The sequence below is a fragment of the Podarcis erhardii genome (genome assembly GCF_964252035.2).
Source record: "Podarcis erhardii genome assembly, chromosome: 14".
Lineage (NCBI taxonomy): Eukaryota > Metazoa > Chordata > Lepidosauria > Squamata > Lacertidae > Podarcis > Podarcis erhardii.
In genome coordinates, this window is record NC_138503.1 from 32859868 (window position 1) to 32875997 (window position 16130).

Below are 16130 nucleotides of genomic sequence, written 5' to 3' on the forward strand. Positions count from 1 at the left end.
CCACACCTCTGAAAGCTTACAACCCTGGCGTCTTCCATCTTCTCAAAACTGAGTCATCAGTAGTAATTTATAAGAGAGCTTGCAATCATTCTAAATCAAGCCTCCTCCCCCATACATGCAGGTGACTTCGAATGGTTTTCTATTTCAGTTGCATCAGCCTGCACTTCAATTTGAGCATGTCTGCACCACTGGGATCTTTTCATAGGCATGCACTCAAGTGGTAAGTTTAGCACTGTGAAACAAGTAGAGAATAGCATTTCAGCAGGAAGCATGTTCTTTTCTTGCAAGGATGAAGGTGTCCAAACAAGCTAGTAATGTTTTAAATTCCTCCATGCCGCAAGAAAGCTTTCAAAGTAATAAGTACACATTCATTTGACTGCTGGCCAGCTACAGATTCCAAATTCATGTACACTTAGCCAAAAACAATCATGCATCACATTAACAAATAGAGAGCATGGATGCAAGCCTCATCTCATGATTTACAAGAAGGTGTCAGCCAGTGTACCCAAGTGAAAAGTCTACAAAGCTGGAACTACTTTCACCTAAATTGCACCTTAGACTTTATGATTCTTGCTCAAGTCCCTGGGAAGACAAAATGGCTGAAAGCATGGCTTAAAGAGCCACAGGAGCAAGGCTGTCCCATGGACAAACAAAAAACCGCTTAGCAGTTTTCTATCATCAAGCAGCATATCCATTTTGTTAAATAAAAATAATCAATTAAACTCCAAAACTTAACATTTTTGAAGTGCCCCCTTTTCCCTCTGCTAGAAGAGGGAAATGAAGAAAAGTTTCTTCCTTTTCCCAACATATGTTTCTTAAGCCCTGCTCAACTATGTTCATAACAAGCAAGTGGTTTTTTAGTGTGTTTGGAGCTTGCAGAGTTAAGAAACAGTGATTCAGATATATAACCCTTTGATACCAACATGGAGTATTCACTGGAAAGTGCACTAAGCAGTTTCCAGGGCAAGAAACAACAAATTACTCTACAGCTAGATGCAACTGCAGAAAATGCAAATGAGGTGTCAAGCTACTAAGAGCCAGTCCAACTGTGCCTTTACTCTTCATGTTAGCTGCCGTAACACCTCACGGTCATTAAAGAAGTTAAGAGAGTGTAGAGGCGTGAGCTTTAAACACCCATTCCTATGAAAAGCATTGAAAAAGCCAGAACCATTACCATGGAGAGCTATGGCTTCTCGGAAGGGCTGCAAGTCCGTCTCCACAGAGGAGCTAGTTTCTGTCGAAGTAGCTCGGTTAGGGGATACTACAGTTAGTCTTGGGGGAGCTCTAGAGTTTCGTGGAGGAGGCGCTTTCCCACACAGGAAGCTGATTAAGTCTTCTCTGCGAATAGTTCTTCTGCGCTTTTTAACCCAAGCCAACACATCCTTGTTACGACGCTGATAGCCAATATGGATTCCTACATCGAAACTCCGCTGATGGGCATCCACGCTTTCTGGAAAAAGAGACAAGAATTTTAGGAGGTGCATTAGATACACAGTTAAAATCTGCTTCTGGAGTCAAATACTGACTTCATGTGACTCACTTAAAACACTTTTGAGCCTCTTTGTGCAGCCTGTGAAAATTAGCACTAAATGTATGGTTTCTTTGCTTCCCTCCACCACTTCCCATGGAGTTGCACACATTTGAAACCGGTTTTTGTTTTAAAACATCTTTTTCCTGTGTGAAGTTTCTCTAAACATACAAGTGCCCTTTTAAAAATGCTACAGTTGGATGCAGCATGCAAAAACCGCTCTGGTTTGCTGAACTTGCAAGGGGGGGTGAGGGGAGAAGAAGCAATGCAAGTTCAGTCAAAAGAAGCATAGAAGTTGAAGAAAAGGAGCATACAAAAGAAGCTGCCAGATGTCCTGGCTTTGCTCTCTGAGAATGTTTTTTGTCCCAGGGTGAGGAGATAATAAAAATAAAGGCAAAACGGGAAGCATTTATTCTATGATTATGATCATAGTTAGAAAGATTGGTCTGTTTCCTGTATCCATCTCCTCATTGTCTCACTCCAATGGTATTAAAATAGGATTTAATCCTATTAAACTTTTGTCTGATTAAAAAAAATATATATTGCCAACCTGATGCCCACCAGATGTTTTGAAAAACAGCTTCCGTGAGTCCCAAACTTATGACAAAGTTTGGCTCAAAAGGTTAAGCATATAAACCACATACATAGTAAATCTATAGTAATGATTGTAGCAAAGTAATATTTGAATTTTTTAAGCTGACAAAATCTTTTTGGGGGCAACACTGACAAGAGTTCCTGCCACACATTCAGGAGCATTGTCTTGTGCTGCTAGAGGCATGCAATGTGGAAAAGCAGTGGCACGCTCTTCAGGGTTTTCTATTTAACACAGAAAAGTGTAACCTACAGATAGTGTCAATGCTCATTAAGGGAAGATTTGAATTGAGCATTTTTGAGCGCACATGTAATTTTAGCCCAGGAGTTCTGTAATATCCCAAGGTAAACAGACTCTTGACATCAGACAGAAGCATTAGGGATAAGTTTAGGAGTCAAGTACAACTTTATTAATCCTCCAAAAGGGTTACCAACATCACATCTGGCAAACTATTCATGCACGCTACCTAGAACAAACTATCTCAAATTTCAAAGTGGCATGAAATTTTTGAGGAGAAATCATTTATACAGAAATACTCCTCAAGCACTGCAAACTGAACTGCTCATTTTACAAACATGAAAAAACAGCAAATCATAAGACTTGCCTAGCCAACACATGGAATCCAGCAGCTGATTCCAACTGTCTCAACCCAAGCCAAATGGTATCCATGGTAGATCATTCTAGCTCTTGCAACCGGCAGCAGACTACAGTTTACACATTCATGCTTTCACATTTGATGAAAGCAGCACCCAACAGTGGCCTACATGTATGATCAAGACACACTAGATCATTCTCCTATCAGTTCAGCTCAAATATAATGTTTTTCAACCAAGTAAGTTTGCATATTCAGCAGAGACCATCCGGTGTTGAGTAACCATGCACAACAATGTGACCCGGCTCTTGAGCTGCAAACAGTGTAGAATATCCATTTATTCCCAGGAAAATGCCATGGGGCCTAGCCCTGCAATCTGAGTAAAGCCAGCAATGAGAACAGCCATAAGTTGTATCAAAACTACTCTGGCAGTTTGAAACTGCACGCATGCCTTAAAACTCAATTTAAAAATTGTTCCATTCTTCCAATTCAAGAGAAACCTATATATGATGAATTCTGAAATAATATCAGAACTTTTGGCATACGCAAGGCTTGCTTCACATAACCATTGTGCTTCACACAACTCCACCCATTCTATTACTGGATGAGTATCCATTCTTAACAAGACAATTTAGGCCATTTAGCATACTGTACCAAACCACTTTTCACTGCTAGATGTTTGGGGGGGGGGGGAGATCTACACCTATGAAAATGCGTAAATCTTTTCCTGAGCTCTAGAACAACTATTCGATTTTCATACTATATGGCAATTGCATTTCCAAATTCATTCACAAGTCAGCCAGAGCCCACTATTCAGGATATCCACAGCTGATATGATATCAATAGGTTATCAAGATGAGGGCTGTTCGCATGAGGTTCAGAACTGAACTACAGTCATTCAGCTGCTGACCCAGCAACTTATAATGCAGAACTATGACTACTAGGAAGAAAAAAACTCCACAACCCGAAAGCATTTATATTAGGAGAATATTATGCCTTTCAGTTTCTTCTATGAAGTCTCATTAAGAACCCTTTGGTAGAGTTACAAAATGCCTTGAAGTAACTGTTTACTACTGATTTATTGCTGTTAACCACTCCAGGAGGTGCTCCATGGCTGTAGCATTTGCTCATGGCCAGTGATGGCTACAAGCACCAGGAATAATTTACAGGAACTACAATAAATTACAGTAATCCCTACCCTCCTGCAACCAACACAGCTTTTAAAGAATTGTGTTTATTGTATTTCATATACAGTATCACTTTTATTGTTGGACACCTTGACGCTTAGGGGAAGTAGATGTTTAAAGCAAATGAACTCGGTCAAGAGAGCCCTGAGTCACTTCCTCCTCTCTGGGTCGACTAAAGCTGCCAGGGGTCAGTAACAGACAGATGAAAGCCAACATCAAGTCAGACAAACTGATCACAGAGGAGGAGGAGAATTGGGGTAGGCAATAAAAAGAAACAGGTGCAATCTGACAGCCACCTTTATGCTTCTTGAGAGGGAGGGTGAGGGTAAAACATCTGCTATTTAGTCCAGGCAGCACCATACTGCCACATTGTACAAGGGTTTTGATTACAGGCAACTTTTAAAGGCAATGTTGTAAGGCAGCAATTGAGGTGAGCACCACCATCAGTTATTAATCTCAAGTGCCATGGTGTTTAGGCCCATTACCACCATCTTAACTTTCATTTATGAAACTTTGTTTCAATACACTTGTCTTATTTGTATCGGTGAATTAGGAGAGTAGACTGAGCAGTTTCATCAATTTGATACCACTCTGAACAAAGAGCTTGCCTGTGGGAAACAAGCAAGTCTAAAAGTCTCCTCACATAAGTTTTTTAAAAAATGGAATTGCATTCATAGAACTAATGTTAAAAGATGCTTCCACGACACAGAAATTGCCAAGGAAGCAAAAGCAAATTTCTCTATCAATATACTAATGCTAATTACATTCAAGTTATATAAAAAGCATACTGAGCTTCTTTTCAACAGTAAATACATATCTGCAAAGGTGAAACAGAGCAGTATGAGAAGTTACGCAACTCACTTAACATGTTTAAGTCCTACTTTCTATGACTGCACACTGACAACCATCTACACTTGTATCTGCCCTCTACACAGATACTTCAGCTAGCATCCAGAATAGACACACTCAAGAGTTGTATGACACCACATTCCAGAGTTGCAATGACAAGAAAAGCTTATGATCTTCATATCAGCCAAGTAGTCACATGTCATTTCAAGCTGAAGGAACTGAAAACAAGCCTTCAGCTTTGTTTTTAACAGACCTTATAGGGAGATTTCAAAACGTGAGCACTACTAACAAAACAAAAAATAAATGGTAAAACTATCATGCTTTTATTGGGCATCTTCAACCACTAGCAAACCACACAATTTACACCACCACTGGTCCTATATATTAGAAACACTCCTAAAGTTTGCTCAACTTGCAAAATCCTCAGCACAAGTTTTTACCTGCTAAAAAGTGTTGCAAGTTCACACTTTCAATCCTATCCTTACTGAGTTAGGAAATACATGCATTCCACTTTGTCCTTGGCAACTTTGTAAATTGCACTGTGATTTATCAACAGCAGTATATCAAAGTGAGAACTAGAGTCTTACACTGACACTCCTTGTTTTTACACATCTTCCTATTCTGCCTGGTGCCATTACGCTTGGCATGATTATCAGCAATTTTCTTAACTGGGGTTAACAGACTGACCTCCCTCTGAGCAATTAGAACTACCACATTGTATTGACTGGGTGACCAAAGCCAGTCCAGAAAGCAACTGGTGTTACCTTCAAAGGCCACCGTCAGTAGGATCCAAATGAAGAAACAGTTGTTTACTTGATGTGGATGAACATTTTTGTAGGACTGCTAACACATATACATGTGAAACCATGTGTGTGCACAGTGTCAAAAGGTACCTGTGTCCATTCTTGGTGTGGAAATAGCAATACACAAGTCTGTCAGTAAATAATAAAACTGACACCTTGTTCCTAGTCAGATTCATACATTTAGAATAGTGTTCCTTACTCAAGGAGCTGTTCCAGTTTTAAAAAGATTAAAGCAGATTTGCTACCTTGATTCTAAGCACCCTTTGAAGATCCAACTGGAATTAATGTTGCCATACGAGCAGAACATACACACACAGATCCAGCTACTGAGGGTGAGGTGGCAAACTCAGTATAAACAGGGTTATCTGCAAGACAATGTGAATCCATGGCAAAAGCCAAACAGTTGCCTCTATCTTAAAATTATCAATGTGTCAATTTGAAAGTCAATGTAGTACAGTGGTTAGCACGTTAAAGGAAGGACTGGGAAGTCATGGATTCAATCCTGCACTCTGTTAAAGATCACTGGGTGGCCTTGACCCAGTCACTCTGAGCCAAACCTACATCACAATATTACTGAGAGAATAAAATGTGAAGGACAAGGGCATGTGCTACCCCAGTGTAAGAAGAGGAAAAGCAGGAAGCTAACAGCATTTATATACATTTTTTGCTGTACTATATAACCCTTATAAATTACATGTACGGATAGGTCAGTACTAACTTCAGTTACAGATGGAGGGTGTAAAGAGAGAGTCATCTACACAAGACTGCCTAGTGAGTCCATAGCCAAGCCATCTACTAGAGATTTCACAGTTCGCCTTTTTACCACTGTGCCACAGTACAGGGCTGGGCGATAAATGGTTTTCAATATCACAGCAGATCACCAACTAAACATCATAATACATCACAATATCTAAAATAAGTATGGAACTATGTAGAGGCATTGGCTAGCTTCATGGTTTCTCCCACATTGTGATTTCACAATATATTGCCAGGTCAAAAACTTTGACTCCGGTAACACAAAATGGATTTCAAACTGGTTTTGGACGATTTGTCTACCTATTTGTGTAGGGAAGAGCTGTAGCTCAGTTGAAGAGCACATGTTCTCCATGCCTAAAAGGAGCCAGGACCTGAAGCTGTGGAGAACCACTGCTGGTTGGTGTCAACAGTGCTACTGAAGTCATGCTCACTATAAGGCAGCTTTCTGTGTTCCTATGTTCTATTCTATGTTCTTATATGAGAAGATGGGATTTCATGAGAACCTCGGCTCAAGAACTAGTGCTGCTGCATTAGCACTGGCACAATTTCCTGCAGTATCCTGCAATTTAAGTGGGCTGGGCCACCAGACTTGGTAAACATCCTGTCCCAACTCCACCTACAGTCAACTTTCCACAGCTTTGAGCAATGCTCCTGCACTGTCCTAAGCTGCCCTGTAGTACTCAGTGCACCTGTTCCTACCCACTTTCTGCCTTGCACAACTGATGGGCAGGATGCAGTTACAAGACTAGCCTAGCACACAGGTCTTTTGACTCCACATGGCAAATTAACGCTTCACTCTTTACAACCCAATTCCATGGGTTTTTATTTTTCTTTTCAACAGGTACATGCATAAGACAAGTCACTGCTATGACACAGATGTCTTCCCTTACCAAGCAATAAACAAGCAAAATGGAAGCTGGCTGCACAAATAAGGAAAAACAGCACTGACTAATACTATTGGCTGAGTTGGCAAAGACCTCCCTTGATGACTAAGAGCTTGCCATTTTGAGTGTTGCATTCCATTCAAACCACTACACACTGGAAGCTACACCATCTAATTACACCTATTGCTCTATAGCAAGTTACTCACATGATTGCAGAAAAAGTTAAGTCTGACTAAACTATTGCTACCCCACCATATTGGGTCAAACGTATCAAAAGGGTAACCTGTGGTTTACTGAAACTGAAACCATTTTGTCAGATGGCCAGTTACTTCTTGAAGAGTCTCCTTACAGAAAATGGGAGCAACTCAGACACAGTCAGTAGTCCTGTCTTCGGTTTTCCACCATGAGTGGATGGAAGAGAACATGTGAACCTTATGGAGGATGTACCAGTAGCTGGCAAGCTATTCTAGTCTCAGTGTGCTAAGATTCCTGTGCTGGTCTGCAGTTCATAAATAAGAAAAAACCCCAACCCACAAAAACCCATAATCACATTATTGCCCCCTTCTCATATAAGACAAAGCAAACACAAACTGATCCATTTAAGTCTAGCAGCACAGCACAGCTCACTAATTTGAGGGATGAACTGTTGCTATTTAGTTATATTCCGCCTTCCCCCACCCCATTGGTACTCAAGGCGACTTACTGTTAAAAATACAAATATGCAGATAAAACAGAAAAAGCGAAAAACATAGGAATGATAATCATTAAAAGTACAAAGAGTAATATTAATACGCTAGCAGTCAGTATGCACGCTGTCTTCTGTGACTGCGAGAAGGAACTAGATGCTTTGTCATCTACATTCTGGATGCCAACTGATTTGCAATTCACTCAGTGTCACTAAGATTTAAGGTTTTTTAGAAGACAGTATAAATAGCACCAGACTACTACTAGATCAGTTCTCTCCAATGTCAGCTACTACACAGCCAAAGTGTAGAATCACTTTGTTCCTATGGGAAGCTATGCTATAATGTCAAGCTGGAAACTATTCTAGGAGTCAGCCTCCCCAATTCAAGGCTGTCTGCTTGTAACATAACTTAAGGGTAGAGATTTAACCACTTCTAGACTTCCTTGTAGACTCCAGAAATTCCTCTCCCAAGTGTGCAAATCAACTTTCTCATGATTCCTACAAGAATGGAGGCCTTAGGGCACTGAGTCACAAAGCAACTTTTCATCCAGTAATGTGCTAGGTGACTCAAGACCCCCATTTCGAACTGTTCAGAAATTAGCCTGAACCACACCTAGGTTTCTTAGCTGAATAATACCTGTACTCCATATCCAAGGGCCAGGTGTACTACAATAGGTGAGACAGAAGCATTCTGCCACTTGACAAACAGACCAAGGTAATTCTGTCTGTGTTGTGATAATGAAGAACCTAGAAAGCTCTTAGTCATTCCTATGAGGCAGAGGGTCAGAATGAAGGGAATGAAGACACAGATGACATCCTGGGGCACCTCAACGTTCCTGTTCTAGGGATAGGAAAACTGGTGCTCTAGGTACTGTGAGACTCTCAATTTGTATCAGCACTGACCATTGGTCATACTGGCTTGGGGTGATGGGAATCCAACACCTGAAGGACCACGGATTCCCCACCACCATTCTATTCTATCACAGTTAGGTCTCAAGGCTTACACCACCAATTCCACACTCTATAACCAAATCCACTGAGGAAAAGGTGGCTCTCAGACTGCCTTATGCACAAATGTTCAGCAATACCTAGGTGTTCTTAACTTACAAGGCTCTTTTGGTCAAAACATAGTTTGAGAAAGGCTTCTGTAATGATTGGACCTTATTATCTCAGCGCACTTGTTCCTAAAAGGCATTCGGACCCAGGTAGACCTAACAGACTGCTGGTAATGCAGGTCAAGGACAATGCAGCACAAAAATGGCTGACATTCAAGATAGCGAAAGGAATGGACAGGTAGGCTCCAAACACTGGAGCAGATAAACTGATTCATTTCTTCTTCCAAGAACTTTGGCAACTGTCACATAAGAGTACATTTGGCTCTGTCATTCTGGCCAAAGACTCCTTACAACGAAGATTTTGTCACTCACAATTCACAATGCATCTCCAAGAACAGTGAAGGGCATGATTCAGTAGCTTCTATCTATACGATGGAAGCAGAAGGCACTCAATACTGAGTTATTTAGATGCAGGCACCTCAACACATATTATAATTAACAATTATTAACACTGAAAATATCATGGCACCATACTCCAGAAGTGTTCTGTTTTCTAGAATGGAAACAGTTCTCTCTACAGTGTGCAGCAGTATTCTGGGAAAGGGTGGAGTAGGCCTTATTCTACAACATACAGCACTGATTTCCAGACCTCAGCATTCTCAAATTTATCATTTATGAATCACTCCTCTCTTCCCAGAAGTCTATCATACATGTTTCTAGTCTGGGAAATACCCAGCTACACACTGCAAGTCACTACTTGAAGGCCAGTGTTCTTCAACCTTGTAGTCCCAAGAGCACCTGGACTACTAACTCCCCAGCCAGTTTAGCCAACGGTAAGCGATAATGGGAGCAGTAGTGCAGCACCTGGAGACTCAAAGTGCTAGACCATTTATAAAGAACTATACCCCTGCTACCCTCCTAATCAAATATGCAACTCTGCAACATTGCATTTTTGCCAAGCTATCTGTAACCCCCAGCACCCTATTTCCATATTTATTGTCACAAATATACAACTGCACTGTCCAGCAATGGTCACTAATTGTGTGGGAAGGCAAGAGGGAAAACCTGGCTGACCAGCCTAACTTTCAAAGTGGCAAGTTATTCTGCTATTTGTAACTGCAGTGCCACAGTCAGGTAAAGCACAGCAAATCTTTACCAGACTGAAGAACCGTGTGGCCACAATTTGTGCAACTACCACAACAGAAACAGGGGAGGGAGGGAGCCGGAAACTGCAAAACAGTCAGTGTGGTGTAGCGGATAGTGTTGGGCTAGCTCCTGGGAGACCAGGTTTTAAATCCCCACTTGGCCATGAAGTTCACTAGGTAGACAGTCGCTGTCTCACAGTTTGGCCGACCTCACATGATGGCTGCAGGATAAAATGGGGAGGGAGGGTTGAACTATGTATGCCACCTTGAGCTCCTTGGAGAAAAGATGGACTATAAATGCAATAATAAAAATAAATAAACAAACTAACATTTCCTAGCAAACACATTCCCCTGGCCCTGGTGGAGCAGAAATGCCCAAGAATATGAAGTGAAGACCAGTATGCATTTATTAACAAGACTATGATTTGAAGGAGGTAAGAGATGAAGATGCACAGCATGACTGTCAAACCACACACACACACACACACACACACACACAATAACTCAGTTATTCCTCTATTGAAGTCCATTTCCTACTTGTCCTCTTCAGGTCCCATTCATCCTGCCACCCTCCCCACAACCCACTACCAACCTGAAATCTCTCACCTTTGTACAGATTGGTGACAGCAGTGGCTGCATTCTGGAATGGGACCCACAAGGAGAGGCCCGGCTGCTGACACACACGGTCTGTGCGGGGGGGGGGGTGCCAGGAGGAGGAAGAACAAAAGAACAAAAACGAGAAAATGAAGAGAGAGCAAACCACCTAACTCGCTTTTATCTCTTTCTCAGGCTCTGCTTATGATCTGTCACTCAGACCCTCCCTCGGCCATGTTGGGCTTCGCCATTTTGTTCAGTTGCCTGGACGGAGGAGGGAGGGGGAAATGGGATACCTTTTTTGAAGGAGGGGGACAAAAAAAAGACTGAAAAATCAGGATATGAAGCATCCTGGAATCAACCAAGTCTTCATGGAGGGGGGAGAGAGACTACTGGAACCAACCACATGTGAATGGAGGGGGGGGGAGTAAAACTGCTTCCCCTCACGTAGGGGGAGACTGGGAGCAGGAGGGAAAGACAAACACCATTAAAAGGAAGGGGAAAAGGGAATCCTACAATAACTCGCTTTTTTCACGTCGTCTCCTCTCTCTCCTCCTGCCACAGGCCCCTCCCAACCCGAGTCTCCCTCTCGCCATTTTGTCGGTGGGAAGGGCCGACGACGGGAAGCTGAAGGGAGGGGCCGGGACGAACCCACTTGCCAACTGCGCGGGGGGGGGGCGGGAGAAGGAGAAAAGAACGAAGGAGAAACCAACATGCCTTTCTCCCCCTCCGCCCCCCACCCTCCTTATATTTATTTCGTGAGGGGAAAGAAAATGGGGCGCGAGGCGAGAAGAGGAGGGCGGAGGGATCCGCCTCACGCCATTTTGTGTGCGCGCCCGCCGTGTCTGTGTCACGGCGGCCGACTGGAAAGGCCGTGACGGGCGGGCCAGGCCTGGGAGGAAGGAAGGCCGGCCGGCCGGCCGGAGGGCCCCCTGACAGGCGCTTCCCGCTCTCCGCCCGCGGCCACTTCCTCCTCGCCTCCCCCTGCAGGCCCCGTTCCCACGAAAGAGAGGGGGCGAAGGAAGCGAAGCAGACACGTCGCCGCCTCTGCCCCTCACACACGTATCAATGAACAGAGACCGCACGTGTGTACGTACACGCGTCAATACCCAGGCACACGAGAAGCGCGGAGGCAGGAACGTGTAAGGCACGCAGGCACACGCGACTGCGCACGTCTGAACGTGCCATGTGTTAACTACACGCATTAGCGCGTACACAGGCTTCTCATTTCTCGCCCTACCCCAGGATACTCAACTGCCCCTTCTCCTATTAAGCTGCCCATGGAGACCCGTTTGTTCTTCGACCTGCTCCAAACCCGCCAGAATCCTCGTCTTCTCTAACTGTGCCTCCTTAACAGGGGGGTCCCCCTTCCCCAGCTCCATGCCAATTGGCTTCCCCACCCCGTCTCCATGAATAGGGCACCTTCTACGGATCCCAATCTTCCTCCAAAAGCTCTTCGACCTACCCCGAGAACCTCTCCAGGGTCTCCTGAATGGGGGTCCCCCATACCCCTACATGAATAGGGGTGCCCTTCCACACACCACGCCTCTATACAAGGAGGCCCCCACTAACCACAAGCTCCTCCCCCATAAATGGAGGTCCCTATCTCCCTGCTCCCCCCACTCCTAAAACCTCAGCCTCTCCTCCCCCAAAAGAAACCCCTCCCCCATGGCCCCGGCACTTCCTCTATGCCTCCTCCCTCCCTCCCTCCCTCCCTGCCATCTTGAGAGGGGGCGCTCCCCGTTCCCTCCCCTCCCCCCCCCTTCCATCCCTCGGGGTCTCCCCCTCCCTCCCTCCCTCCCTCCTCACCCTTGTAGAGCTGCGCCACGGCCGTGGCCGAGTTCTGGAAGAGGTGCCAGAGCTTCTGCTGCTTGTGCTCGGGCTGCGGGGTGGCGGCGGCGGCAGCTGCGGCGGCGGCGGCCTCGTCGTCGTCCTGCAGCTCGGGCGGCAGCGCCCCGTCGTCCTGCTCGGCCTCCGCCAGGCACTGCCGCTCCCACTTGCTGAACCAGTGCTCGGGCCCGTGCAGCTCTTGGATCTCGGCGTCGCCTTCCTCCTTGGCCGCCTTCTCCTCCATCTTGCCTCTCCCGTTTCTGTCGTGCGCCGCCGCTCAGCTACCTAAAGCGGGCGCCTCTCGACGGGGACGGGGGCGCCATTAGCGGCCCCATAACGACGACGACGACGACAACAACAAGGCCGAGGAGCGTCCGGCCCCTCCGTCGCCTCCGACCACACTGAGCCCGAGACGCCGCCCCGAGCGCACCAAAAGGTGTCACCCGAACATGCTGGCTGGGTGATTGGTTGGCTGCGGCCAAAAAAAAAAAAGGAGTGAAAAGAAAGGCTGAAAATCCCGCCTTCTCTGCCTTCGCTACGCCACTGCCGATCGTCCCTTTGGACTCCTCCGCAAGCCTATTGGGCGTCTGACGTGTCCATCAATGTCATAAAGGAGACGGAAACGAGTCGGGTCTTTTTTCTATCTCTCGCTTTCCTTCCCCCGAAACATATTATGAGCATTAAGGTTGGTTGCGCCGACAAAATGGAAGGGAGGGAGAGAAAATAGGAGTGGAGGGGCTAGTCTGCGCAAGCGCGGGGTGGATGTGAGGGAGTTCGGAGTTCTCTAACTCCCTCGCTCGCCCTCTGGTCTATGCTTGCGCGCAGGCGCAGCTGCTTTCTGTCTCTCTACTTAGCGTGTTGTTCTGAGTTGTGACCCTCCCCTAAGAGGCGGGTTGGGGGAGGGGAGCAGAAATGTCCAGAGAGTTCTCTTGTCATTGCAGAATAATTAATATTTTTATGAGTTCTGCAGATTTATCAAAGATTGATTGCAAGTCTTCCTTCGTCCTTGACTCCACGAGGCCCACTTAATAAATGTTGATGAACCTATGGCCGCGGAGGTGTCATTTATTTTATTAGGCTTATGTATAAATTGGAACTCATTAAAAAAGAAAAAGCATAAAAACTTTTATAACATTTGTGGTTTAAGATTGTGTAGATCGTCTGTGCACATCCTAACTGCCTTATGAACACAAATGTATCATAAATGTGCAATAAGAAATGGCATCTTTATTATACCTCCACCCATCGAATGGCAGTTAGGGCATTCCAAATTTAAGTAGCTATTATGAAGCAAGCCAATTTAGCCATATGGTGGAAATCATGTAATTCAATAAGAGAACCTAGTGACCAATACTGGAGGACATGAAAATTGATGGTGTTCCTATGGGGTACTAGTATTAATGAAAAATCAGCTTTGATTGTTGGGTTGGCTTCCTCTTCCCAACACATTTGTGTCATTTAGAATATAGAAAGAAATGGGCAAAAGTTTATTTCAAAATAAAAGCAGATTATATAATGTGAAGCCATGGAAAGAACACAATTTATATTTGAAAGATTACTATACAAAAAGTCAACCTCTTACAGTTGCAGAGATTTAAGTAGGTTTAGAAAATAACCAAATTTTATAGCTGCTGGATATCAATTGGGATCATTTCTTACAAATATACAAATTAAAAATGAAGCAACAAGGAAAGTAAGAGAATGTGAAAATAAAGTAGTAAAATACAGCTCAATGGGTAAGAGATTAGTTTACCTTTTATACAAAACTCATATTGAGAATCAATTTTGCTCTCCCCCCAAATAAAAAAAGCTGGTGGGAATTAAATTGGGATATAATACAGTGCTTTTTTCTGGTGGTACCCAAGGGTACGCAGTATCAGCACCATTTTTCTAGAATAAAAGCACTGGTTAAAAGTGTGGCACTTATTGTAACAACTTCATGGTGAGCCCTGGCACATTTTTTCTAGTAGAAAAGCATGGGATATAAACATTGAAGACAACAATGAAACATATTATGGGCAAAAGCAGCATGTAAATTTCTGTCAGCAACTACTAGGGAACATTCACTAAAAATTGTTTATGGATGATATAGTATTTAACACTGAGGTGCCTATCTTATATATAGCCCAACAGCTCTCTCTTCTGTTGGAGAGGATGCCAAATTTAGGTACATAGCAACATATGTGGTGGGACTGTCCACAAATAGGCCAATTTTGGAGGGACATTTGTAAAGAGATATCTCAGATTACAGCTCAGACAAATGCAATAACCCCAGCATTATTAGCCTTACTTAATTTATGTACTATACTTCAGATATGGACCAATTAAGGAGTAAGGAATTAATAACACATATTAACATCAGCTAAAACAGTAATTGGGACGCAGGTGGCGCTGTGGGTTAAACCACAGATAAACAGGTACCGATCTGGCAGGAAGGTAAATGGCATTTCCGTGCGCTGCTCTGGTTCGCCAGAAGCGGCTTAGTCATGCTGGCCACATGACCCGGAAGCGGTACGCTGGCTCCCTCGGCCAATAAAGCGAGATGAACACCGCAATCCCAGAGTCATCTGTGACTGGACCTAATGGTCAGGGGACCTAACAGTCTGGCAAACAGCCACAATGGAAAAGCTGTCACAAAAATTGAAGGTGGCAAGGGGAAAGGGAAAAAAAACAAGATAATTTTTGCACTTTATGGTGTGATTTTATTAAATATTCAAATGAAACAACACACGGATGAGAAATACCTACAACATATATTGCAATATGGCCTAGATAAGCAGGCACTGCTCTTTAGCTCACTCCTATTACTCTGTTATTTCCAAGTTGATTTATTGACAAAATCATTTTACTGGCTTACTGTAATCACCACATTATATTGCATTGTAAATATGTTTAGTATTTTACCCTCCTATTGACCCATTTTTTTGTTAGTCATATCATGTCTGATTATTTATGTGTGTAGAATTGGTAACAATATTTATTTATTTTTAAAGACATCTAATATGAAATGTGCTTTCCATTTTAAAAATGGCAGCAGATTCCCAATGGACCACCATCGGCAACTTATACAACCCCAAAGGCATATGGGAATTTTTCAGTCTTTTTTAGTATCCTGAGACATCCTTTTTCTAAGACATTTCCTCAGGGGTGCAAAAAGAAATAAACTTCACAGATGGCATAGTGTGAGAGTTGGAATAGTTTTAAGTAAGAAACGGCAATTGTGACACTAAATTTATTGCAGTGTGTGCACACCTAACACCAGCCTTCCCCATCCTCAGGTTGCGGGCTGATGGGAGCTGCAGCCATCGTGCAAAATTTGGTTATGATCTCTTAAGAAACGTCCAAATGCATAGCAAACAGACTGACAACATTCTGAAATCTTATTCATTAACACCATTTCTATAACACTAATAATAATAACAAAATCTCTAATCACTGCACAGAAAACTGAAGTAGCAACAGACAACTGACAAGATTACAAAATTACAAAAATGCAAAAATACAGAGTTGACATATAAACATGTGGCATTGATACAGAATTACTAATAAATATCAACCAATACCAATTGTTTTGCCTTTGGACACACCCTCCCTCTCCACCTCCTGGCTCTCACCCAGTACTCCACCCAT

At 43.6% G+C, this 16130-nt stretch overlaps 1 protein-coding gene across 1 annotated transcript in view; it reads right to left on the reverse strand.

The window, feature by feature from the left end:
• Positions 1–13053, reverse strand: part of HAPSTR1 (HUWE1 associated protein modifying stress responses) — a 26637-nt gene extending 13584 nt beyond the window's left edge. The window contains exons 1-3 of the mRNA XM_081840337.1: positions 12480–13053; positions 10683–10763; positions 1175–1450 (exon numbers count right to left, since the gene is read on the reverse strand). Coding sequence (XP_081696463.1) covers positions 1175–1450; positions 10683–10763; positions 12480–12744 — 622 coding nt within the window. The 5' untranslated portion in view covers positions 12745–13053. The remainder of the gene's footprint in view (positions 1–1174; positions 1451–10682; positions 10764–12479) is intronic.
• Between the last annotated feature and the right edge of the window lie 3077 nt (positions 13054–16130).